Consider the following 26525-nt stretch of genomic DNA (forward strand, 5'->3'; position numbering starts at 1 on the left):
TGTCCTGCCTCCACTGCCCGCTAAGAGAGGCGTTCACTGCCTGCATCGTGTTTAAAACACAAGCCCACGCCTCAACACTTACAATGATTTAATAACCATAATATGGAAGTCAAAATGGTTGGAACCATAAATCACCCCGTTAATATATAACAGAGAGCGGATCGGTTTGTGATGGGACAGATCTGTAATTTGAGGACGACAGAGGGAATGACTGCAGATGTTTTGTGTTAAGTCTCTGGCAATAAAGGAACACAACTCTTACATCTGAGTTGGTATCATCTGAGTTTTCCCTTTTCCTAAATACAGGCCCAGTTATAAGCCTTTTTTTTGTGTGAATGTAAATTCATCAGAGAATGGATGGTTGGGAGCTGAAAAAATGAGAAAACAATGACAAACAGACAAGTTGTGATATATGGTCAGGATCACAAGGCCAACATAGGGCTTATATCTTATCGTTATGAGTTATAGTTTATCAGTCACAATAACATTTTAAGAAAACTCTAGTTTGGGATAGTTTTGCATCTTTGGCTTTGCACTTTTACGGCAGTAAAAGTTTGAAGTACTTATTCTAACACAGTGTAATACAATACTGTAGTAGTGTATGCATGCATGCTTCACTTTAATAACATATAACAGAAGATAGACTCAAACTATTTGAAAAATGACATTTATTGCTACATTATTATTTTGACACATGCCTGTAGGCTACTGCAAACTGTACACATACTGTACATGTTATGATAGGAGATTTTTTGATTGTTATTAAGTATTGTGATAATAAAACAAGACATCCATTAATCTGTAATATTGTATTGCTCAGAGCATGAAATGTGTTAATGTCTAGTTAAACTGTACAGAGAGGGTTTTCTTTTGTAATCAGAGCGACAAAAGTAAATGGAGAAATTACCAAATACACAATATTTGTATAAAAGATAAATTACATAACTTAGAAAAAAAATTAATGTTCTATTAAAAACTCAAACATGCAAAGAGCTTAGACTACATTTGAAGAGCAATAATCACACTGCGAAGACAAGAGACTCTGTCCACCAGCGTTCCATGAAGTGTGACCTTGTTGACAGTGCTAGAACACAGATTTGTAACAAATGTACAAATAAAAGCTGACGCCTGCTTGTTAAAGAACGTTCTCGGAGATCTGTTCATTCACAGAATGGTGAAACTCCTCCAACACTCACACATACACCCAAACCACAGGACTAATGAAATCCTTTGTCTGAACTATGAGCACGGAGAAACAACAAGCATACGTGATAAAATACAGAAAAACTGTAAAAGTCAGTCAAAACAGATCTGGCTCTGCCAAAAAAAAAAACTGCAGAGGACATTTTGTCACTACTGGGCTTCATACTTTCACATATATTGAAAGAGACTGATAGCAATAAATATACAAAATATATACAAAAAAACACCTGCAGCTTACAATGCATTTGTCTGTTATACAAGTAAAGTTTAGGCACAAGTTAAAGTCCGCTGGGAAAGTGAGAAGATGATTGTTCAACTGCATCACGAAAAGACCTTGACTTCTCCGCTCTGGTCAGAAATCAGAAGAAACGCTGGACGTATAAAACAGCTGGATGCTCTTCAGTCAACATCTGTACATCAAAGACAAATGGGGTTAGAGGAAATACAAACTCGAGTTCTAATATGTGGATTATTCATGCATTTAATATAGTTCAATCTTATAAGAGATGTCATCCGTTTGAATACAATTAATTAAGTTAATAGCTGACATAATAGAGTCAGAGTTGTTGTTATACATACTTGATGCTGGACATGATGTAGTCAGTGCTACGTGCTCAGAGGTGGCCCATGGGGTTTACAGGGTCTGTAACACTGGGGTGGAAAGCGAGGTGCATAGACTGTGGATCTGAAATGACCGCAGACACCTTCTCTTCCTCTCTCCTGCGCAGGCATGCTGCCTTTGGATTTAGGTTCCTCTCTGTGGGATGAAATAAACAATGAGTCAGCATTTGACTAAATAAAGAAACAAGCGGTAGTGCACTGAAACTGTTCATTCAAATCCCCTGTATGTTGGAAATTTCTGTATTCTGCTCTAGTGAACAAGACAAAATCTCTTTCGGTTAGGCTATTCCATTTGATGTAGCTACTATGAACAGAACTGTATCATTGTGGCTAATTAAATACCATTTTTAAACACATTTAAAAGACGATCAGTGAGGAATGTTCAAAATCTGACCAAAAGAGCTTTAAAGTGGCCACCATCAGTGTTTTTATGTTAATAATAAATCAACCATCACTTATTCAACCTAAATAAATTGTTTTACTCTTCTCTACAGTTCCTTGTGCTAGAATCTTTCAGCTGATGTTTTGGGTTCAGTTAGCAATTCTATGTTTCAACTACCTTTAAAGGTTTTTTTTTTCTAGAACAGGCAGCTGATTTTGGTAGAATAGGCTCTGAAAACCCAATGTGCTCTATCTGCTTGGCACCAAAGAGCTAAGAGGTCAAATTAGACACAAATGTCTAAAAATACATTATACAACTGATTTTAAAGTAAAAAAAAAAAAAAAAAAAAAAAAAAGGAGAGAGAGAGAGAGAGAGTCTGTGCCCCAATAGTGGTAAAACAAAACAGAACGTAGAAAGGACTGTGAATATTAGTCTATTTATAAGTAGACTTTCCTCTCTCCTTTACTTTTTCAACTTGACTATCAGTCCAGGCTCCATTTCTACATCTGCCCCTAAGTTTGGGACCCTGCAGAAACCACGCTCACTGACCTCTGACTTGCTGTTCCAGGCTGAGGATCACTGCCACAGCTTGGTGCAGCACCAGCAGCTTGGTCTGGGGCTTCTCACTCTTCAGGTGCAGCTGACACATGTGACCCAGCTCCTTAAACGCCTCATTGATGTCCCGCACACGCAGACGTTCACGGGCGTTGTTGGCCATCCGTCTGTCGCGCTCACGTTCAGCTTTCTGCTCAGGGCTCAGGTCCTGGTCCTCGTCCTCATGGATACTGAAAGAACAACAATTCTTATTTAAAAATGACAATTTTATCCTTCCAAAAGTTATTTCATTAAGCTCAACTTGATCTGAATGATCGCATCTGTTTGTCACACGTGTAAGGACTGTGCTGAGTTATAATGTGGCTCTTACTGCCCTCTGCTGGTCACTCAGTGTCTCCTGGGTTATCTGATCCCTCATTTGTCCCGTTAAAGGGCCTTACATAGGGACTACATTGACAACAAGCTCATGTGAACAGGTGTGGTATATTTATTATGAATCCATGAGCTCTTTGATCCTTTCTCAGAAAATGAACATTGCAGATGTGTTTTCTTTTCAAAGCACTGGTTCTTTCCCATTAAATCTTAAAAAGCTCAGCCTTAAAACTGTAACTGGAGGTTCATTCACGTCAACATCAATATCCCTCGACTTTATCCCAGACCTCAAGAAAAAGAAGACATGCACTCAGGCATCAGAGCTGATGTCAAAACGAGATGTGTCCTGATGTGACCTCTGATTCCTCAGACAGAAAGACTTACACTTTATTTAATCCTTTAGATGTTCTAGATATAAAATTGCACTGACATCTGGGAGCTTAGAAAGTTTGTTCTCCTCTATCATATAAGCAAACCAAAGACCAAAGCAATAACAAAGCCTATGTTTAGTCTTTGTGGATACGGAGGACTGAATACTGATTTCTAAACTTTTTTTCTGCACCCTATATGTTCATTTTTGTTACCCCCTGCCAAAATACACCTTGGTATCATTGATGTCTTTTAGACGAACTGTATGTACTGTGAGTTAATCTATTTTTTTTCTCATTTAAATTACAGCTACGAGATGCAACATGAAGAAGAAATACGAGGCAGAGCTGAATAGGCTCCCCTGGACACAGCTGCCCTTCACAGCAGAGGGTCTCTCTGTATTTCAAATTGATGAAACCAAATGGAGAGGCTCCAAGACTTGACTTAGAATAAAGGGGCTTTTATTTTTCAAACCTGATGTACTACTTTACTGTCGGAAAATGTATTTGATTGTTCATCTTTTTTCATTTTCTTCATGAACACCACCACAAACATTTCAGCTTTTTCGTTACATTCAAGCGGCTTGTTTTCACACTAATCTACTGTAGCCTTGAATGGACAAAACACATGCATTGAATAAAAGTGTCTGCTAAACAGAATTGGAGAATTTTTTTAAGTCCACTCTGAAGAACACATTTTAAGGGGGCTGTTCACCTGTTACTTGTGCTGTTATCGCCCTGTGTTTTGATGTCGCCTTCCTCATCTGATCTCTGACTGTCTGAGCTGTGACTGTGGCCGGTGTGCATCATCTCCTCTCTCTCCCCGCTCTCCATCTTCAGCTCCAGATTACTCTGAATTCCCGGACCTCCTGTGGGAAATAGCGCATTTAGTCATTAAACTTAAAAGCTTTAAAATTGCAAATAGAGTGAGTCAAACAAATGAATCCAGCATCGGATATATCAGAGGAAAGACTCGCCTCTGCCTCCACCCTGCATCTGCTGCAGCATGGGCCTCTGTCTGGGTGGGTAGGGGTGGCCATTTTGTGTGCGGCTCTGGAAGGCTGAGTGGTTGTTGTTCATATTGACAGCTTCAACCTTCATGACACAAAAAGAATGGGATGAGATGAGGGCAATATTCACGTGTACATACAACAACAAGTCTGACTCAGTCGCACACAGTATACCACTCTTGACAGATAAGTCACCAACACAACATCTGCCTCCGCATTTCGGCCGTCTCTCACTCTACAGCATTAATTTAATCTAAAAAAGATCTTAATCCTCCCCTTAAAACTACTACATACTCCCTAAACATATCACTAATTCTCTTCAGGAAAGAGTCACTTCTGACTGACACATCATAAACACACCCCTCCCCCAAAGGATTAGACTAAAAACCCCTTTCCCCTGCATATACTTCCACTCCAGCTGGGCCAAAATCCCCTGGTGTGCTGAAACGGAAACATGCAGGAATGGGAGAGTACGATGCAGGCGTCCCCATCACTCCATAGTGGAATTAGAGTCCACACATACGCTACGCTCTCCATACAAGGACGACACGTCACTGCTCTCTCCCATTGTGCTCAGTTTCCTATTTCAAGGACAACAACCTTTACATGAGGAAAACATGGAGACATATCCGGCATAAAATTCCAGAAACGGAAGATCAACACAGACCCATACTGTCCACACACAGCATGAAATTTCCATACACACCATCCATGTAATTGCTTAAATACTTCACAAAACAAAGTAATAGATCTTAACCATGGCTGGAGTGTGACAGTTGAGTGGCAGAATGTTGGCTGATACGGGCTGGCTCTGGTGGTTTTGGTTCAGCAGGCCCTGGATGTCGGTGAGCAGGCCGGCTGTGGGGCCCACAGCATGGTTCCTCAAGATGTGGATCACATCATCCAGTCTGTCCAGTCTGTCCTCCACCTGAGACTGCAAACACCAAGGGAAAAAAGTCAGAAATTTGTTAGGCCATGCAAATTGTTTTTAGTTTTTCATAAAAAAAAAAAAAGTACTTATCAAAAAAAAAGCGCTGATAATATACAAATACAAACACTATAATGCAATACAAATAAAAGACTACAAGACGAATAAACAGTTATAAGAATAAACTGTCATTTACTGTTTAAATTGTGTCTTACCATACTTGAACTCTAAGTAGTTGTTTATGTAGTATTAAGTTGTCATTGTCATGGTATTTATAATTTTCCAGGTATGGACATGTACTGATCTTTTTGTTTACTTTCAGAGTGTACATTTAAAAACTGAACTTTTTGAATGTATGCATTATGTATACTGTATATATTACATGTTTTTACTACAGTCTTATTCTATTTGCTGTGATGATTTAATCATTTATTAAATAACCATGTATGTCTAGATCATATAAAATACATTTAAACCTCAAATTAAATATTTACCAGAGAAATAAGTGAAGACTCATAGTGTGGTGAGACTGGTGCTTGAACTGAACTCCGGGGCCACATGTTTGGACCTGAGAAGAAGAGAAAAAAAAGACAAGAACTCAGTTACAGGTTGTAAAATGAAAAAAAGTTTCAACCAAAAAGTGCTGGCTCTACTCCACATCTAAGGCAGCATGAAGGATTCCATGTTTACCTGCAGGCTCAGCTGCATTGTGCAGCGGGGACGGGGACCTCACTGGTGTGGATGAACTGGAGGGGAAGCTGCTGCTGGTGTGATCGGGGGAATAAATCTGGCAACAGACAGGACAAAAAGGGAGAAGGAGGGGGAGGAGCGTGAGCAGGCCATGGATCATTTTAAAAGCACAACTTGTCATTTCTGCGTTAGGTTTTACAACTGCTGCCACCGCCTTCAGAGCGGGCTCATAACCTGAACTTAACTCGTCAATTCTGTTAATTTTACTATTTGGCAGCCAATAAAAAGTCCAGCAGCACAGGAGTAGCACTTTGTAAATATGCTGAACTCTCTTCGTGGTAGGAAGGAACAGGCTTTTGTTTTATGCTCTGCACTGACTGGCTCATCTACACCCTGTTATGTCTAAGCAGTCTTATGGGATTAGGTGGTCCATACTTACAGAGGCCAGAGCTTTGCCCAAGGTATCGCCCGTCTGTGACCCTAGTGAAACATTTCCGTGACTCCCTGAGACTGCAAAAGAAATACAACAATCAACATTTCTACAAAGAGCAGAAAGGTGAGATGAGTAAAGTATGAAAGATTATTTTCCATTGCTCACCTGTTGAATTCTCTGAAGTGTTGACTGAAGGAGTTCGCGATGCTGCGTTGTTGCGGTGAAAAGTGGACACTGGTGGGAGACTCCTGTTCATATCAGCCGTCATCACTGCATGCGGAGAGTAGTCCTGAACCAAAAGGCAAAACACATAACACACATTTATTCCCCTGGGTGGGTTAAAAAATTGCTGTGCTGTCAACATCCAAGGTCCTGGAAGTAAATCTCACCAGGTGACTGTGTGATGGAGGCAGGCTGCTGTAGCTCCCCGCCTGTGTTTGGTGGGTTGTGGCTACTCCCAGTGCACCTTCATAGCCCTGCTGGTTCAGCCCGTTTACAGCATTCCAGATGTCGGGCGAATTGCTCGTACCCTCTAAAATGGAAAAGGAAATGTTATAGCCAGCACTGGAACAGCATCTCAAGCAGCTAAACAAGTCATCCTGCACTACAGTGGCCCCATAATGGAAAATATGAAACTTTACCTGCACAAAAAATAAGTGGAAAATAACATTTATTTATAGGCTTATCAAATAATGACTAAATAAGTATAATTAAAAAGATAGTTAAAAGGTAATCTAAATTCTAGTATTTATGTCATTTTATTATTTAAACACGTTTTTTACAACTCAGCACAGCCCATACATATTTAAATACAGCCTGTGCTGCTGGCTCATATATGTGGCACTTCCTGTTCTGTGTAAAAAGCTTTACTTGATAAGGATTAGGGTACCATAGTTCCCAATGTTTTATAAATAAATGCAACACTGTACATAAAACATACACTACAAGAAGGTTGAGAACATTTGATGACGATTTAAAGATCTAAGCAGGAAAGCGTGTTAATGGTGTTCTAATTGAGTACGTTTGTTTGGCTTGACTTAAACTTGCAGTGTTTCTTATTAGGGGTAAACATACTAAAGAGACTAAAGGTTGGACTGAACCAAGGAAAAACATCACGAATGCAATTGATCATGACATGGATGTTTGTTTTGGTTCATTTGAGCTCACCGAAGAAGGTGCTGGCAAACACATTGCTGGGGGCCTTGGAGGATGGGTGTAAAGAGGTGTTCTGGTTGATGTCGTCATTAGAGGGAGACTGCCCATAAACCTGAAGAGAACGGCTTGTTTAAGGCATTTTAAGAATCAACTTTGAACCATAACATTATCAACACAAGCAATGTTTTATTTTTTTTTGGATGTTTAACTTAAACCAATCCTTACAAAAACAAACGTGCCAGTGGAAGCTGAAGCAACAGTATTACGAAAACAAAGCAGAGAGCTGATGCACACTTAGAGCTATTGTGGTAATCCATAAGCTGCAGATCCATGCACCTCCTCATCCGGATTTAGGAACCATTCACCATGAGAAATCCCTGCCCTAATCATGATCAGGTTCGGCTGGCTTCAGAAGACTGGGATACAATTCCCTCAAGAATAAAATTACATTTCAGGCCTTTTTCTACTACTTGTCCTCAGGTAACAGAGAGCTGAGTCTCACCATAAAAAACACTAAATAAAACAGATCTCTCACATTAAACTACAATACCTTTGCCATTCATTTTTGTCTTTTAATTATAAAGCATGGGGCAAGAAACACATGCACATATGCACAGTAAACACACCAACACATGTTCCCTCACTCAAACACACCAAGAGGTCTGGGCTGCACCTGCACCTCCCTCGATTGCTTTGATGTGCCCCAGGAAATGAAAATATACCTCCTGTGCAGCATCAATGGGGTGTCAGTTACCCGGACGACAAGTTCTGTAAAGCAGGCTATTAAAGACTCTCTTGAGTATGCTCGTGCAAGCACACTCACAGGCTCTCACACGCACTTAAACACACATACACACACGCAGCCATGACCCTGCCTGGCATGAGTCCCATGGTGATTGTGGGCTAGGCCAAACAGAGGAGCCCCCACCAACACAGGGCCCGTCTGAGCCGCCATGGGCAGCATATGGCGGAGGATAAAGCCAATTGTCCTCCTTACCATCAGCATAGCAGGCGACCCGTTAATAATGGTCACACCCCCCGCCCCAGCACGCCCTCTCTGGCCCCTGCAGAAGAGGGGGCCGTCACCATGGCATCCTCTTTTAGCATAGCATTGATTTAGGGACCATCAATCATGGCATCACAAATGATAAGGGACTTTTTTCAACAAATAAAACACACAATTAAGAGGGAATTGAACCACAATAAAACCTGAATGTCTACTTGATAAAACAGGTTTGCTTTACTGTCCTCTCTGTATCTGTTGCAAGTATTCTCAAAAGAAAATTGGTATAAACTTGTAGAAAAAGAACCAAAAGCTTCACTTTTTTCCCCTTTAAAGATGCACACAACATTATCATGCTAGATGAGTGAAATATCAACTTGCTATTCAAGCCCTATGCTGTGCTCCACCATGGCCAACTCCAGCCACATGCAACCAATTTTCTGCCTCTGTGATCCACGATGTCTGGATATGGTTAGTCTCACAGAGATCAAAGCTGCCTTTGATAATGGCTGCAGTGGTGGAGGGACTGCTCCGAACATAGCGGGGTTAAATCAAATAGAAATAGAAGCAATCTGCTTCATGTCAAGATGTTTTTCTGCTGCCAGGCTTGACTGCATGTAGTTCAGCTAAAAGGAAGTGGGAGTCTCACTGGGGCATTTTAACACAAGTTTCTCAACATAATAACAATACTCTGCACACTAAGAACTGAATTAGGTATCCAAGTGAATTTTTTACATGTTTTTCATGTTTATGTCAATTGGGTGATTGAAGGTAATCATTGTCTATTGTATGAACATAAAATTATTAGCTGACAGAAAAAAGAGACAACATAAATGACCGGGGTTCACAGATATTTTTACCCTCTAACAGCAAATAAAGCACTCATGTTGTGCTTCAAATCAGGTTGCAACAACAAGGCAGAATAAGCACATGTACTGCAAATGGAAGTGCCATAAACTATGCAAACTCCAAATCACAAAACCCTCTCCCACACATGCAAACCATCCAGATAAATCAACCTTATCATAACCTAACAAAAGCACTACCTAATACAACTCTAATACTTTTCACTACAAGGTGTTCAAAAAAAAAAAAAAAAGAGTAAGCAAAGCTAAATTTCAAAGTATCTTAACTTCTGTGCAGGTTAGACACTCAGAAGAAAATGTTTGAATAATGTCAGCTGAAGAAAACACTGTTCAGCTAAAACAAACAGAAACAGCTGGAAAATGGTGTTTCACTATATGAGTCAACACAAACAGGACATTTAAAAAGTGCAACAGTATCACCCCCAAGCACACAGACACTGTCATGCATCCTCTGCTAAATCATTTACAAACACATGTTAGAAATGTACTCACAGGTTTCATGTTGTAGCAATACATCAATGAGTTGTTTCCTGTGCCAGAGGCAGGGTGAGTACAATACATAACTCTGTCCGCTTCAGTTCAAGATTCCAGCTTCACAGTGCACTCTTCACAAAGCTCGTCTCTCCGTGTCTTTACTCATGAGTATGTGTAGTCCACATGCACTCCTTCCTCTAACCTACCCCTGCTGGTCATGCAGCTATCCGCAGACAACTTATGCAAATGAGGGCCGGACCATTCCAGGAAGCAGGGAGGGGTGGCCAGGGGTTAGTACGATTGCTGTATTGAAGCCATGTTAAGTATTTTATTAGCTGTTTTTTTAGATGTCTAAAAGAGAATTAAGCGATAGGGACTATTTTAAGTGCTTATTTTAATAGCATATTAAGGAATTTATAAGTGCAAAATGCCATGATAAAAAACAACTCAAACTTATAATAATGAGGGAGTTCCCCGTCCACTATTCAAAACACCTTGACCACACCAAGGAAAAGAAAAAATAAGTTTTGTGTCATTGATGTTTTATTCCACCAGAGAACCTATTCTAATATCATCCTATGTGAGTTTAAAATCATACACACGCTCGTTCAGAAATCCCTCCCTATGACAAGTGAACACGAATAACGCCATGAAGATTATCTCCCCTTAGACAGGTAGAAGTTTCCAGTAAACAGAGGATACCACACCCTTGTCTGACCCACATTTACAAATAGAACAAAGTCTTAGTTTGTGGGCACGTGTGCCTTGGCCATCTCCTCAACAGGCCGGGATAAAGGTTATTTTTACTTTAAAGTCCGTCTGGGTGATCTACTAATAAAGAGACACTTCAAAAGTCTGACTTCCTGACTGAGGTAAGATCCACTGTCTGCTAGCCCCATTGCTCCAACTGACCCCTACTGCATGAGCTCAAAAGCTACTGGTTTATGATTTCTGCCTCACTAAAACAAACAGAAGGTGCAGACCTGCTGATTTTTGTGCAGTATTTTTTATATTTGACATAAATTCAACATAAAAAACAAAATACAATACAAATATTCTCAACTAAGACAAGAGCAAAGTCTTTCTAAGTGTAGTCTCTCTAAAAAACAATCCTCACTCCAGTGTCTGAAAGCAAAGAGGACTGAATGTAAAACTCAGCAGAGGTAATGTAGAAATTGCAATCATTTCACATCATTTTTTTTATTTTTGCCCAAAACAACATGCATTCTTTGGCTCCCCTCTAGATTTGTGTCATATTTGTAAAACTATTCAACATATTTTTTCAAAACGATCCAAAGCTTTTTGAAGTTTAATGAACTTCAAGTGTGGTTTAAGCTATCCGCTGGGAAAGTTGACGTTTAGAAGGACTTTTAAAAAAAAAAATAATTTAACGAATGTAAGAATTACATGCAAACAATGGCAAACAGATCTGGGGGTAGAAAAACAAACCATTATCTTCTGGTTTAAATCTGTCTGAAGGTGAGCCCTACAGTCCACACAGCTTCCTTAAAGTCACAGTCTAATCCTGACTATCCACGCTAGTGTTAACTGGGTTAGGAGGTCAGTCTCTTCAAGCCATCAGAACAATCATGTGAGGACCTTTCCTATGTTTATTTTAAGGGATTGCATCAGTCAAAGCCAATTACTTGTAGAACTGAATGCCTTTATTGTCATTGCATGTTATCAAAAAATGTGTTATGCATCTCAAAAACAAAATAACATTCTCCTGATGCTTTCAGCCACACACACATGCAAACCACATAATCTTTTATTTTTTTTAAAGATATTAGAGAGAGTCAACCTTTATATGCTGAACACATTATGGCTGCAAATGAAGGCTCCTGAAAAGATTCCTGAAAAAAATGCTCTCCGAAAACTGAACTGCAACAATGACATGTCTAAGAAACAGTGGTTTCAGACAAGAAAGCAACTTGACCTTGGACTTTGTTCAACACATACTAGTTGTGTGTGTGTGTGTGTGTGTGTGTGTGTGTGTGTGTGTGTGTGTGTGTGTGTGTGTGTGTGTGTGTGTGTGTGTGTGTGTGTGTGTGTGTGTGTCAGTTTTGATTCTCATTGCATTACTGTCAGCAAATGTAGCTATTCTTTATTAATAGAAGGGGCCACTCCACAAGCCCCTCTGGGTTTCTTCGACTTCTCCTGCACATTTTTTTCTGATGTGCAATAAAATGAAATTGAATGTTTGTTAAGTTTCGGCTCTCTTTTGGTCTTTTTTTTAATTTATTTTTGTCTGTTAGTGTACTTATTTTTCCTTGAAAATTTCACATTATCACAGTTCTCAGAAAAAGTTCTCAGAAAAAAGACAGACAGAAAAAAGGAGTTTAAAAAAGAGTGTGCATTCAGTCTTAAGTATTTTAGGACCATCCTTGATTATTGCACTTATTAAGGAAATTATCCACGTTAAAATTGCACTTTAGACAATATATGTTTTAATCCAAATGAAATATTATTGCAAATATTTCCCATCGCCTGCCTCCTTAGGCCAAGATTCTTTATCAAAGAATTGATAACAAAATTAACATTTTTTAAAGATAACACAAAAACACCATTGGCTACTTAATAACCTTTCTTTCTGACAGAGATTCCTTCTTCTATCTGACACAATTGGTACACACACACACACACACACACACACACACTCTCTAACACACGCACACACACACACACACACACACACACTCTCTCTAACACACGCACAAGCTCACATACACTTCTTGGGTAAATGATCCAAGCACAAATATATACAGTTTCCTAACCCTGAACTTTGCATCAATCTTAGTTAATTGCAGTCTTGTCAGGACTGCGATTATTCAAACAGGTAATGCAAATGTTAATGAGTTCAGATTTGCATATCTTTATTTTCCCATGGCTGAAATGTCATTGGTTATGACGCTCTACAATGAAGAATGTCACTGCTGATGGCCCCCTGATAGGCTGTCGGCCATTAAGAGGCCAAAAAGGAGCAACTGAAGGGGATGAAGAAGAAGTAAACAAGGAGCTTTTGACACAATGAAAAATTAAAATAAATACGTTTAAATGCAACCACAAACAAATGAAAGCACATCCACCATTGCACGCTTTAAGTTTTTACAAAAAAAAAAGTAAGGAGTACACAATCTGCTACGTTTATGTAAAATAAAAAAAGTGTATTGTTGTCAACAAAAATGAACAAAAATATGACATCCACCTCACTGCAGTAAGAAGTCATGGTTGTCCTTTTACTCTATGTTGTGCAGTCGATGCTGCAACACACATTTCAAGTGTCGTTGGCATATTACTCATCGTCATGCGCCTGATTTGACATGGCTTAAATAACCATCTTCCTGCCAGTGATTGGCATTCACACAAGAAGGGGTGAGTGGGACTGGGGAGCAGATGGTGACATTCCACATGACCAAACTGATCAATCAGCATGCTGGGACGCAGGTGCAGCACAGGCGGGCAGCACCACACCATCTATTTCACCAACTACAGGGCACAAACACATGGGCACCAATCGTGGCACCCTGAGGGTCTGCATGCTCCTGTGTCCTGCTGTGCCAAGGTTGATGACATCAGAGTTTCCCATCCGCTCTTCCACCGAACGCCAAGAAAAAAGGAGGAGAAAAAAACACCCAGTGTAAAATCTGCAGTAACAGCCCGGCCTGGGAGAGGTTGTGTATATGACGTCAAAGTCAGGGTCTCCCTTATTTTAAACTGGTATTAAACTGAAAATGGACTAAGTACCTACATGCTCTGATCTTAACAGTGATATGTTAAAGATGATTACCACAAAAAAATTACTTGGTATTTTTGCAGTGTAACAGGACCACATTTTACTTTTAAGTTTCTACAGAAACCTGTCATTTCCCCTCTTTAACTTTCCAAATTGTAAATAAAGAATATTTTAATTGTTCATTAATTCAACTAAAAATATTTTTTTTCTATTGATAAGTAAACATTGTCATCTGAGAAACAACACATGCTTAAATGCCTAATTTATCCACAATTTGAAGTTTCTATTGATTGAGATGTTACATTCATTTTGATGACCCTTTTTGTCCCTTAACCACCAGGTCTACACCTCCCTTCCACCACTGAACTACTGCATGAGGATGGAAAAGGACTGGGATAAATAAGACAAATGTAAGTTACGAATAAACATTCATTACATTATAGAGTACAAAAAATAGTATTATTTAAAGATTGAGTGCTATTTATTGGCCCTTACCAGTCCCCTTTATGACATCAACAATGCACTGCATAAAACAACAAAAATATCCATCATTATAAAAAGTAGATCAGCAGTATATAATCCAGTATATGCAAAGCAGTTATAGGTGATTACAATGTTGTGCTGATTTCAGCCAGAACTTAGCTATAGGTCTAAAGTTCGACTTCCTCACAGCTGTAATCAAAGGTAGATTGAACAAATGTCATCCTGCTGAACTGTGGAGCTCCGTCGCTCCTATAGATGGTCCTACCAGTTCTACCACAGCTGGGTTGGGTCAGGCATTCTCCAAGGGGAAGGGGTTAAAGATTGTTAATAAGATTAGACCCCATCTTGAGCCATTATCAACCCAGGTGCCTTTTTTTCAATTGATAAAAAAGACTCATCTGTAACACCAGTGTTGACATTTTTCATCCTGACATAATTAAGCTCAATAGATCAAATTAAGTGAGCTTGCCTATTCAGATCAGTCACAGGTTAATATCAACATTGTCCGTTCTTATTATTATATGAGACAACAAAACATTTAGTCAATGCTGTTCTGAATCTTTTCATTCTAGTGATTAGATTATGAAAACACAACTAAATGTCACTTACAAAGATGTCAAATGTATTTTTGGAATTTTGATAATGTTTTGCATTTTTATTTATTTACGCTGAAAGTTTTCTATTGTGAATAGCAGTGAGCCACCTTCTTTGGAGGACATTTCTGTGAATGCATCATGAAATGCATCATGAACACACCAGGCTACTAAGGTGATTCAATTGGTTTTGGTGTTTGATGCATGCTGGCGTGACTCTGTGCTGAGGATCTACGGTGTCTTCAGGATAAGACCTGACCACAGCAAGCTGATCTGATAGTCTTGCCTGGAAGAAGTGGGGGTTGTAAGAGGATTGGAGTACTCGTGGCTGGACTGTGCACGTGAGCACCAGACTCAGTGACCTGTGCACCATGATGATCTTGCTGTCCCACATTCACAATAACCTACAAGGAGAAGACAGGTGACTTTAGGGCAGTGCCAGGCTAATGAGTGACCTGCTTTCAGGAAAGATTTAAATGAAGCGTGAAACTAACACACAAAACAAGTGAATAAAAATAAAATAAATGTGCTGTTGTGTACTCTAATATACACAATGTTAGCTTCAATGGCTTTCTTTTAAAACAAAATAAAAGTAGGATCTTGCTTAACATCCAGATGTTATGGTTCACACAATGGTCTATACAATATTTTCTTTTTAGGGATAAATTAATCAGCATTCCTATATGCTTTATTAATCCCAGAAGAGGAAATTGTGGTTCGCACTCATGCTTCTGTCAAACTCAGGCCTGAGTCACACACATGCTCAAGCAGGATCTGGGCATTAATGGAGAGATGTCAGAGGGCGGCGGCTGCCTTCACTGGTAGTGCATTACTCAAGGGCACCCTGGCAGTGCTTAAGCAGTGGTCTGTCACCTCTCCAGCTACCACACCAACTTCCATATTTTGGTCCGCATCAGGACTTGAACCAGCCACCCTCCGGTTCCCAACCCAAGTCCATACGGACGCCCCATTATTTTTATGACACAGCATACTTACAAATATTACCTGAAAATCGTTCATTATAAAGCAATATGAACAGAAATGAGACCTATATGGTGGCTTTATTGATGACACATTGTTTCAGGTTCCTGTGGCATGACATGGCAACAGAAATGGCAGCAACTTTTTTGAGGAGTGTTGTGTAAATCTTAACATTTGGAGGAATGAGCAAGGGCAAAGACTGCTGAGATGAGGCCTTCGAGCTCAAATCAGAAGTGACAGGAGATTGACAGTAAAATAAATCAGTCCAGAATAGCCAGCAAGCGAAGGTCAAAAATAGAGTGAGAAAACAATGACTAACAAGGAAACAACAATTTCTTGAGATTTAGATGAAGTGTCACTGTTCCACACCTCAGGTGTTGTTAACAAGCCAGCAAGTGACAAGGGTTGACAGATGTGTGTGACACGTTATGGAAAGGAGGGGAAATAGTCATGAATATCTAAATGTTGAAGCAAAGATCTGAGGAAAAACTTGCTGGAAATGCAATCACAACAACACTATACTTTAGCAATATTAAGAGAATAAAACACATTTTAAGCTTCAGAAACGGTTCTTAACATCCAAACAAAAATCTCAGCCTTTCAAAAAAACACATCAGTAAATGGGGTGTTGCTTTGTACCGCACATTCTATGCTGCTTCTATTCTGTATCTGTTTACAGGAAGGCTTAATGCTGACGAGTCATCGTAGCTGAAATTTAAAACAATTGACCAACACATCCTGTTAAAGAGACTGGAACACTTAATTGGCATTAGAGGTACTAAATAAGCCACTTTAAATCTTGTTTGTCAAATAGATCGTATTTTATACTCATTAATGATGAATCGTGTATGTGTGACGAAGAATACTGAAAGTTCAACAAGGTTCTGTGCTGGGACAGAACCTTATGCTTCCTTTTGGTTAAACTATGGGTAAATCTCTCCTCTCCATACTGTATATTTCTACTCAGCTGTCTATATCAAATAAAGGCAAGAAACCTAATGCTTAATCCAGAAATATGTTAATTATTATGAAGATGATGATACCCATATACTTAAGAAGTCATACAAAAAAAGACACTAAAATAAACTATAAACTATACTCAAAGTATTCCTTGAGGACGTAAAGAAACATAACAGCAGTTTTTTTCGCCTCCCAGCACTGACATTAGAAATATGAATGATTTAATTATTGGAACATTTCTATGCCTGTATTTTAGAGATAGTACAGAGGATAGAGTCACAAACCAAGGAGAGAGAGCGTGGGGAATGACATGCTAGAAAAGAGTCAAAGGTTGATTTGAAGGGAGGCCCCAATTCATTAAATATGTTAAAGATATACCCAAAGTTGAGAATTGATGTGTAAAACGTAAATAAAAACACATTATGTTTAATTTATTTTTACCCAATTTTCCCCATTAAATTAGGAAAGGTCATTAAATGTGAAGCGAAAACAATGTCAATCATTATTGAAAAACGTTAAGCACTGAAGGGTCAAATTGACCCAAAAGGAGGATCTGGTCTTGCCTTGCAGTTTGCTCATTATGCTTAGCCTGTCGGACCTCTTACTGACCTGCAGGATGACCATCAGGTATGACAGAGTTGGCTCCTTACCTTCACCCTCAGTGCTTTCTACAATCTCAGACGCTCCATTATCTTCAGTAAAATATTTTTGTAGCCTACTCTTTACACCTCTGCTGGCTTGCCTTTCTGGGTATTCACTTTGAAAGGATGGCCTAGTGACTTAGTTCAAAAATTCAAAAGTGCAGTGAATTAATTTACAGTTAAATTAATCAAATGCAGCAATATGTACAGTGCAGGCCTGGAGAAGATGTGAAAATAAAAAATAATACTTGCAAGAAAAAATAAAATAATGCAAAAAGTGCCAAAAAAGAGAAGAGACTGAGGCTGGGTTCAACTCAGTTTAACACTTACTACAAGTGTCAAACATCAAGGCTATGAAGGAACAGGTGACTAACAAGATATATTTCTGATTTGTAACAATTAATAAAATGCATAAAAATAGTCAATGTATGTTTTACTTTGATTGAAAATACAATGTTTGAACTCCGCTCTCCAGTTCTCCAGGCAATTCAAAAAACACTGTTGTTTCCTGTAATTTAAAACATCATTATACTGTTCAAGGCCTTTATTTCTTTATTTTAAGGTGAGCATCATGCAATGCATTGCAAACTACAGATTTTAGCTGTTTTAGATCAAAACCACCGTGTTGAATATTGGGCAGTGTATGATGATTTATGAGACTTTATACTTTCCTTTAAAGAGGGAATGTTGCCACGTAGTGGCCAAAATGTGCACGTACAAAGTTTGTAAGAACAAATGCAGTTAGGACAACACATTATAATCTTATTTATTAGGGTGGTTGCCTGAAAGGCAAACACACTACTACTATTGTTAATATTATTATTATTATTATTATTGTTCTTAATATAATCTTGACCAAAGTGTTTCTGCACTTCTGAGATAAAGCAACTGTACATGTAATATCATCAGTAGTACGTCATGTTGTCTAATGCTCTGCAAGAAGTGGTAGTGATGATAAATTTAGGCACTTACAGATTTTTTTAGTTGCTGAAGCAATATTTAGATGTGTTCAAGTTTTAATTAATGCCAAAGGCAAAATATCTTTACAAAAGAAAAACTAATTAGGTATAATTAATGTTTTTACTGCTTTTAAAAGAGTCATTTCTATTACAGTTAAAATAACTTCCAAAATGATGTTGAAGGGAAAGTTCTGTATTGCTGAGTATTTGTTACTTTATTTGAAACCACACTGGATCTTCTCGTTTGTTGTCTTCAATCTTTTTTCCCCTTGAAAGAAAGTTTAAAACCCCGAGTTAGCTAGCTGAAGTGTGAGATGCATGCACTAGCTTTACCGAGGAGCTGTGAATGACACACTTTAGGACGTACCTAGGAATATTTTGGGAATGTTTGTTTGAAAACAACTTAAACGGAGAGTTGTCGTTTATTCATGTTTGAAAGACTATTTTAGAGCAAGCTTTATTCAGATTGAACGGCTTGAATGGCTGTAGTTAGTTAGCTAGCAAGCTAGCCAGTGTGCTAACGTCATAAATCAAATGTTAGCTAAATAACATTAGCTAGCAAGCAGCCATACGCTCACGATAAAGCTGTGGACGATTTACAGTAAAAACCAGCACACAAATCATTCGTTTTAGTGATTATGTATAACATGAATATTGTGTTTCAGTACAGTATCGTCCCTTCGATAGCTCAGTTGGTAGAGCGGAGGACTGTAGTGGCTGAGTGCTGATATCCTTAGGTCGCTGGTTCAAATCCGGCTCGAAGGAGATGTTTTTTTTCTCTCCTGTATCGTTCCGTAAACTCACAGCCAAACCATTCATCAATGATTGTATTGTCACTTTTTATTCATGTCAATAGATAATTCCCCTAACTTTTTATACTGACTTCTTGCTTTAGCGTATCTTTTGGCCCCTTTTTGAAAACGTCTTCTGTACACCGATTTTGAAGTTTTTTTTAGATCGTCAACTACAAAAATAGTCAACACTGAAATGTCATGTGCCCTGCCTTACATTTACAATATAGTATTTGATTATACACACATCTAATATGAGCCTGATTTTTATAAAGTTATGTTTGTATCTAATCTGTTACACACGATGATATCCCCATGTTTAATCAGGCTGGTTTGTTTGTGTTTAGTTTTAAAACACAGTCATCATGTTCTTGTTTTTGTCTTTTTTTAACGGACCTGACCGGTCCGTTAAAAAAAACAAAAACAAGATTTATCAGTTTTTCAGTCTGAGGTGTAGGAAGAGTCTGATACCATATCAACAAAACGGAACCTCTGTGGCCCTTTCTTGTTATTATAAAGTTGGACTATTTCTGTGATCAACAGACTTCTGCCCCTTGTACTACAATCTGTCATGAGTTGTTTGGTTAACCTTTGAATTTGTTGACAAAAGCTGCTTTTGCCAGTCTCTGACATTTACCATTTATTTTCCTCAGTTTTTTATTTTTTTTATTTTATTTTTTTACTCAAAGCACCTGGTGGCAGAGTGGCTTCTCAGCCTGGACAGGTAGGCGCTTTTTTCACCATATGAGAGCCTGAGATCTTGCTCCATCTTTTTGTTTTCAATACTGACTGTAATTAAACTGTGTTGTACTGTATTTGAAGAAAAAACTGACTTACAGGGAATAAATGCTGTCTCGAAAATAAAATATTGATTCACATTACCGGTTTGTAATGTTGAAAAATGATTTTTTTCTTCTGTTTTTTTCTTTACATTACAGACATTTTCATCCAAAATAAAAACACTTTGACATACAAAATGTCTCATTTTAAGGACTCAATCATTTAATTGATGAAGTAAAGTTAGTTGGCCTTATTTTTCTTTCCTCTGTCATGATGCTTTTGATGTCTTGTGTGAAGCACTTTGAATTGCCTTGTTGTTGAAATGTGGTAAATGAACTTGCCTTGCCTTATTAAGTAAATCGTTTCAAATAAATGGATTCGTTGTAATTGACAGTTTACCTTTTCCTGACACTTTAAAGGTCAAGATTGATGGACTCATAAAATCAGTGGTTGGGTTCTGGATTCTTTTAATGTTTTTTTTGCCCACAGTTGTGTTGTTTCTTCACAGTATTATACATTCTACTTACTGTAGTCCAGCACAACATTGTCCAGAGTTTAAAATTAAGCCAACACATCCTCAAACTTTACATGAAGTTAAGGAGCTTAAACTAGTTGAAGAATGCCACTTAAAATATTTGTTATGAATAGATAATAATCATTTCAGATTTAATTTAATCATACCAGAAGAGAGACTATTTAAGCATATAAGTGTTTGTGACAGTGGCTGAGGTAGTCATGTGGCAATAAAAACTGAATTGGGCACACAGGAGGGTTAGATACATACAACTCTTTAGCACAAGCTCGATACCTAAGAATTAGTGGAGAAATGCAACGAAAGTACACCAATTTCTTACATTACCGCCATGTCTCCAAGGATTAAAAACACTTAAGGAATCAAAACGTTAATTTAGTTCTTTCTAACTTCAGTGAGATTTAGGTTTGTTTTCAGTCAAAGTCTTGATAAAGCATTGTTTTAATTTGAGTTATTGCAACAACAAAAGGACATTCTTTCACTCATGACGAACTCGCTTCCTCGGTGATGCTGGAGGGTCCAGAGAGAAGGCAGTTGGAGAGATGGGACGGGACTCTGGGATAAACTCTGTCTGATACTTGTCAATATAAGGTTTGGCCACAGCCCACACCTTAAGGAAATAAAAACATGCCAATTTAACACATTGTTTGCCTTTAAATGTCCATACATGATTAGACTCTCTGATAAGAATTGTTACAGGATTTACTTGCCTTCTGGTCAAGTAGAAGACGATGAACAGCTTCGATGTCTGGAGACATGAATCGGTCTTTAATCCACGGCCTGTTGGCAGAACAGGTAAGATTCAGAGACAGTCGGAGGTTGAACAAAAGATAAATATTAACCTCTCTGCACATCAATTCAGCAGGCAGAAAGTTTTGTACCTTGGTCACATCTGTTTGACTTACTTGACCACACTGCGCACAAGTTCATAGACCTTCTCCAGCGGAGTGGTGGTACGAAGTGGACGGAGGAACTCGATGCCCTGACAGGCGGCTAACAGCTCTATAGCAAGAACTGATCAAAGAAATCATCAATTAGATTTGATATCCCAAGATTCGGTTTGCTATTTGATGCACCATGCTTTTTATGAGACAAGTCCTCTTTATTGGAATATTTTAGGATAAACTGTGAACATTACATAACAGCCGATGACCCTTCATCTTGTTGAATGATCATGCTGACATACTGGAAACATTACCAGGGATTATGTAAAGTGATGGACTCATCTTATGTTTACATCACATTGAACACTGGTGGATAATGTCATAAATAGAGCCAACACTGTATTTTATTTAATGATGTGAGACATTTTTCAAAGTCGCAGTTTATGGAGGGAAGACAGTTTTTAACTAGAGAGAAGCTCGGATTCACAATCACTCCTTTTCAAATCGTTGTCATGACAGTTTAACCACTGTTAGCTCACTCTGGGATCATTTTAAACAGCTTAAGCAGCTTCATGTTGCTTTGAAATATTACCTACCATTGGTGGTGGTCAATTTTCTTTTAAATTGTAAAGCTGCTGGTGCTGATAACAATTTAACACAAAAAAAAATCTTCAACAAATACAGCAGTTTGTGTAGCTCCTCATCTGTTACCCCATTCTTATATATTTCAGTCATTGAGGTCGTTTATTCGACGTCAGTTTAAAGAATTTCACTGAAGTCCAACCTGTACAAGAAAACCATAGTTGTCTACATTTTATTATGTTTGTGTGTCCGCTGCTCTAGAATTGTGATCGGTCAGGGAGTGTCATTGACTTTCGTAATGAATAGAATAAAAAACGTTTACCTTGCTCCACATGCTCAATGACTCTCAGTGCCTTCCGAGCAGCCCAGCCTCCCATGGACACGTGGTCCTCTGTGGCAGCACTGGTGGACAACGAGTCCACGGAGGACGGATGGCACAAAACTTTATTTTCTGAAACTACAGACACGAGAAGTTAGAGTGAAATTATAGAAACCAATTCTACCTGGAATGTATTGTTCAGATTTAACATCTATTTGATTCTACCAATCTCATTTTAGTCGATTAATTTTTCATTGCGCACTAACCCAAGGAAGCAGCGGTGCAATGAGCAATCATGAAGCCTGAGTTGAGTCCTCCCTCATTAACGAGGAAGGCAGGCAGCTCACTGAGAGAGGGGTTACACAACCTCTCGATCCTCCTCTCGCTGATAGAGGCCAGCTCATGGACTGCAATCGCTAAAAAGTCCAGAGCCTAAGAAAAAAGAAGAGCAATAAAAGGGAGGAGAACAAAATCTATGTCGAACTCTAAAAAGTAGTTGTATGAACATACATACCTTAGCTGGGTATTCACCGTGGAAATTTCCCCCAGAAATAGTCTCACCTCTTTCAGCAAATACCATCTTGTTTGGTGGTTAAGAAAGAAAATCTTAAATCAAGTGAAGAATTTGTGGCTGATCTCAGGAAAATGGGATTTAGTTATTTATCATCAACATTAAAAAAAACACATTCCTTTTTTTTTTCTTTGTTCCTGGGAAGGATACAGGATTATCTGTGGCACTGTTGATTTCTGTATTGATGATGTTCTGGACAAACTTTATTGTGTCGTTTGTGACTCCATGAACCTGTGGAAGAAATACAAAGAAATGACTGATAGTGTAGAGTCCTAAAAAAACAAACATTACTTTTTGTGATCTGAATAAATAAAAGTTTATTTACTTGGGGACAGCATCGCATGGTGTAGGCATCCTGGACTCTGTCACAGAACCGGTGGCTCTCTGGAAAACCAAAACCATATGATGCTCATTAAGTACTACCTGTGTAATGGTGCACAATATTATATACAGATATGCTTTATTTTGTGGGACTACTATGTGTCACAAAAATGTTTTATAGGATCTGGTCTTTCTTCTGACCTGCAATCTGGGAGGGATGGTGATCAGAGTCCAGCAGCGAGCGGAAGCGTTGGGCTACCTCAATCTGCCCTGGGTGGGGACGCAGCAAGTGAATGTCTGCAGGAGGAGACCAAAAACAGAGGAAGGATGGAAGAGATGCAGAAGCATAGAGTTTAAGGTAAATATGGGGGGGGGGGGGGGGGGTTTACAAACACTGCTACTACTCACCACTGTCAAAGGCATTGGTGGTTCCCTTTAGAACCTCCAGAGTCAGAGCAGCAATGATATCCGCCTGCTGAGCTATCGCCTGGGCTCGCTCAACAGCCTCCGCCCCCAGAGAGGTGATCATCTGGGTCCCGTTGATCAGAGCAAGACCCTGTAGGGGGACACACTAAGAATGTGATCGGTGTATCCTAAATGTAAACATTCCTCCTTAACTGTCAATTCATGTCGCCGAGAGGGCACCATACACTCCCAGTGAACCCTCGGTCAGGTTTTCTAGTGCAGGCAAATCAAACATGAGAGAGTGTGCTTGCTTTTAAACATTACCTCTTTGGGCCTTAGTGATACTGGCTTCAGCCCATGGGCCTCCAGGACCTGGCCACAGATGAAAGCAGAAAATACATGTCAAAGGTCCACGGTCATCAAAAAGCAAACATGTGTTGTCCTATTGGACCTTGCAAGCAGAGACATATTTCCTGCCATCAGTTATTGTTGTACAACCACTAAAACGTTGTATCTGTAAGATCTTACATATTTGGCATCTGCCCATCCGCTCTTTGGAGACCACATTTTACCCTCTCCCATCAGCCCCAGGGCCAGGTGAGAGAGGGGTGCCAGGTCTCCACTGGCACCCACTGTTCCCTTCTCTGGGACAAAGGAGAGGCAGGAAGCTGCAGGGAAAGAGTGAGTTAGTGGCAACTATTTTTTATGACTATCCGCTTTTACTTTACTGATCCCTGAAGGTTATCAAAAGTATTCCTTGGCCGGCTGAAGCTGATGTCCCAGATCAGCCCAGGTGAAGTGAGGCTGGTGGTTTACCATTGAAAGCTTCGACCATGGCATGAAGAGTTTCCAGAGAAATTCCACTGTGTCCTTTGGCCAGAACATTGATCCTGAGAGCGAGCAGCATGCGGGTCCTCTCGGGGCTCAGCGGGTTTCCCACACCTAAACACCAAAAGATAACAGGGATCATTCTGAAATAAATGCAGCAAAGCTGTGAAAAAAATATTTGTGTTATGGTTTCAAGCTCTGCCGAGTTTTATTACCGGCTGAGTGTGACCGCACCAAGTTCTCCTGTAGCTCCCTGTGGAACAAAAAAAAGTGCATGGCCATCAATCAGAACATTCATACTGCACGCTCTTCAGCAGATCACTTTTAGTAAAGAAAAAGAAATTGTTTTCTTACTTGAGCTTGCTGACAGGAATAACTGTTCGAGCAAATTTGCCAAAACCTGTCGTGATCCCATAGACAACTAGAGGAGCAGAGAGAGAGAGAGATAAAGAGAAATCAAACCAGGAAATTGTCTTTTTTTAAATACTACTTATTTCAAGTAGCTGATTATTTAGGTCCTAATTCATGAATGTATCCTAACCTTTGTTTTCTTTGACAATGGTGTCCAAAAGCTCTCTGGATTGCACAACTTTTTTTTCTGCCTCCATGGTCAACTGAAAATGTTGGCAATGATTAGGTAAAGTCAAAGATTACCACACTCAAGCAATGACAAAAACAAAACGTGGATCATTACCTTTATCTTGTAGAGTCCTCTTCCTAAGTTGACCAGATCTGTGGATGTCAGGCTGTTGCCATCCAGGCTGATATACTGCACATGGAGACTGTTCTTACACACATGTAGTCAATAAATTAAAACAGAGAATAGATCAGCACTTACCTCTGCAGGTTCTTTGTATGCTGCTGTACTGTTTCACATAGTTGAATTTAGGAAAACAGTGTATGCAATGAAATGTTGCTTAATGGTACTATTTCATGAAATCATTACTTAAAAATCCATGTACTAATTATTTAGGCTACATCTTCACCCTTTCACAGGTTAGTCAATTTAAAACAATGCAACATTTTGAAAACCTGTTTAAGTGCCCCAAGTCATTATTAAACGAGCAGTTGAGAAGTGTAAGGATACAGATGAGAAACTCCAGGCTCATATGGGATAAAGTCTGGAGACATGGTGTCGCCTTGAATAGCTGTATGGATAGGACAATAACAACAGTTGTACACATTTACTGTTGTTCCACGTTATGTGTACACAACTAACTATTCACAATTACGCACATATGTAAGTCTACTTTTTAAAAAAATCTTCATTGTCTCTTAAATCTGGAGTTTGCATTTTAAATTCAAGCGGTCATTACCCAGCTCAACAAAGTCATTATCCTCCAGTACATCATCGATGGTATCATCCGAGTCCAATAAACCCAAACCCTGGCACCTGCGCACCGCAAAACGAGTAACCTTAACATCCTTGATGCCGCCGTTGTCTGGTTTGTTTTTCACATAACGTTTGAGGGCTTCTAGTCCGAGCCACTGGATGGTGTTGGTGGGGTCCCGGCAGGGCACTGCTAGCCACTCATCTCGGATATGGACGGTAAAACGAGGCATTGCGCTTCAGCGGGAGTCTGCAGCAGTGAGCGCTGCGCACCGCTCTCCAAGGTACCACCTTCAGCCGCTTCAAGTTCAGCAGCCAATCAGGCGCCACGCTCAAGGGCCACGCCTTCCTGCTAAACACCTCTGAAGACCTCTGACCCCAACAGGTCGCTCACACAGATAGATGTATGTATTCACGTGATGTGATTGAACCACGCTTAAGTTAAAAAGAAGAAGACTTATAGTTTAACTGTACGATATCATATTGTAATTGAAATATCAACAATTAAAGAAAGTTAATTTAAATTACAAAAAAAAGTTATAGTAGTGATGCGTTCACTTGCAGTCAGTCATTTTGATAATTGTTTTACATCCACCCCTAGCCCTCAACAAATTCAACGTATTTCTAAGTTTTTATTGCTCATCAAATTCATTTAGAATATCATTCTTTTTGTTGAACTAAAACATTATGAGCAGAAAGTGTCCCTCCAACAATGTTACCCTGACCCTAACCCATACCTTTTATGGATGAATACTTTAAATTAGATTTTGTA

At 39.2% G+C, this 26525-nt stretch overlaps 2 protein-coding genes across 2 annotated transcripts; both read right to left on the reverse strand.

Annotated features, from left to right (window-relative positions):
• Nucleotides 1-651: 651 nt before the first annotated feature.
• Nucleotides 652-10267, reverse strand: LOC306825041 (transcription factor 12-like). The gene is made up of 13 exons (XM_079345528.1): nt 10079-10267; nt 7730-7829; nt 6952-7094; nt 6728-6851; nt 6569-6639; nt 6130-6226; nt 5934-6007; nt 5269-5445; nt 4479-4596; nt 4217-4370; nt 2756-2991; nt 1783-1960; nt 652-1613 (listed from the first exon to the last, which is right to left on the reverse strand). The coding sequence occupies exons 1-12, from the start codon at nt 10145-10147 to the stop codon at nt 1818-1820; spliced, it is 1506 nt and encodes a 501-aa protein (XP_079201654.1). The 5' UTR covers nt 10148-10267; the 3' UTR covers nt 652-1613; nt 1783-1817.
• Nucleotides 10268-20431: 10164 nt separating this feature from the next.
• On the reverse strand, nt 20432-26020 carry hal (histidine ammonia-lyase). The gene is made up of 20 exons (XM_079345986.1): nt 25740-26020; nt 25511-25571; nt 25262-25289; nt 25118-25192; nt 24965-25037; nt 24778-24844; nt 24639-24676; nt 24412-24537; nt 24124-24263; nt 23920-23967; nt 23599-23746; nt 23392-23487; nt 23195-23253; nt 23020-23100; nt 22813-22878; nt 22565-22730; nt 22302-22436; nt 21419-21527; nt 21224-21293; nt 20432-21123 (listed from the first exon to the last, which is right to left on the reverse strand). The coding sequence occupies exons 1-20, from the start codon at nt 25984-25986 to the stop codon at nt 20992-20994; spliced, it is 1965 nt and encodes a 654-aa protein (XP_079202112.1). The 5' UTR covers nt 25987-26020; the 3' UTR covers nt 20432-20991.
• Nucleotides 26021-26525: the final 505 nt, after the last annotated feature.

This window comes from Symphodus melops (genome assembly GCF_947650265.1).
Source record: "Symphodus melops genome assembly, chromosome: 6".
Lineage (NCBI taxonomy): Eukaryota > Metazoa > Chordata > Actinopteri > Labriformes > Labridae > Symphodus > Symphodus melops.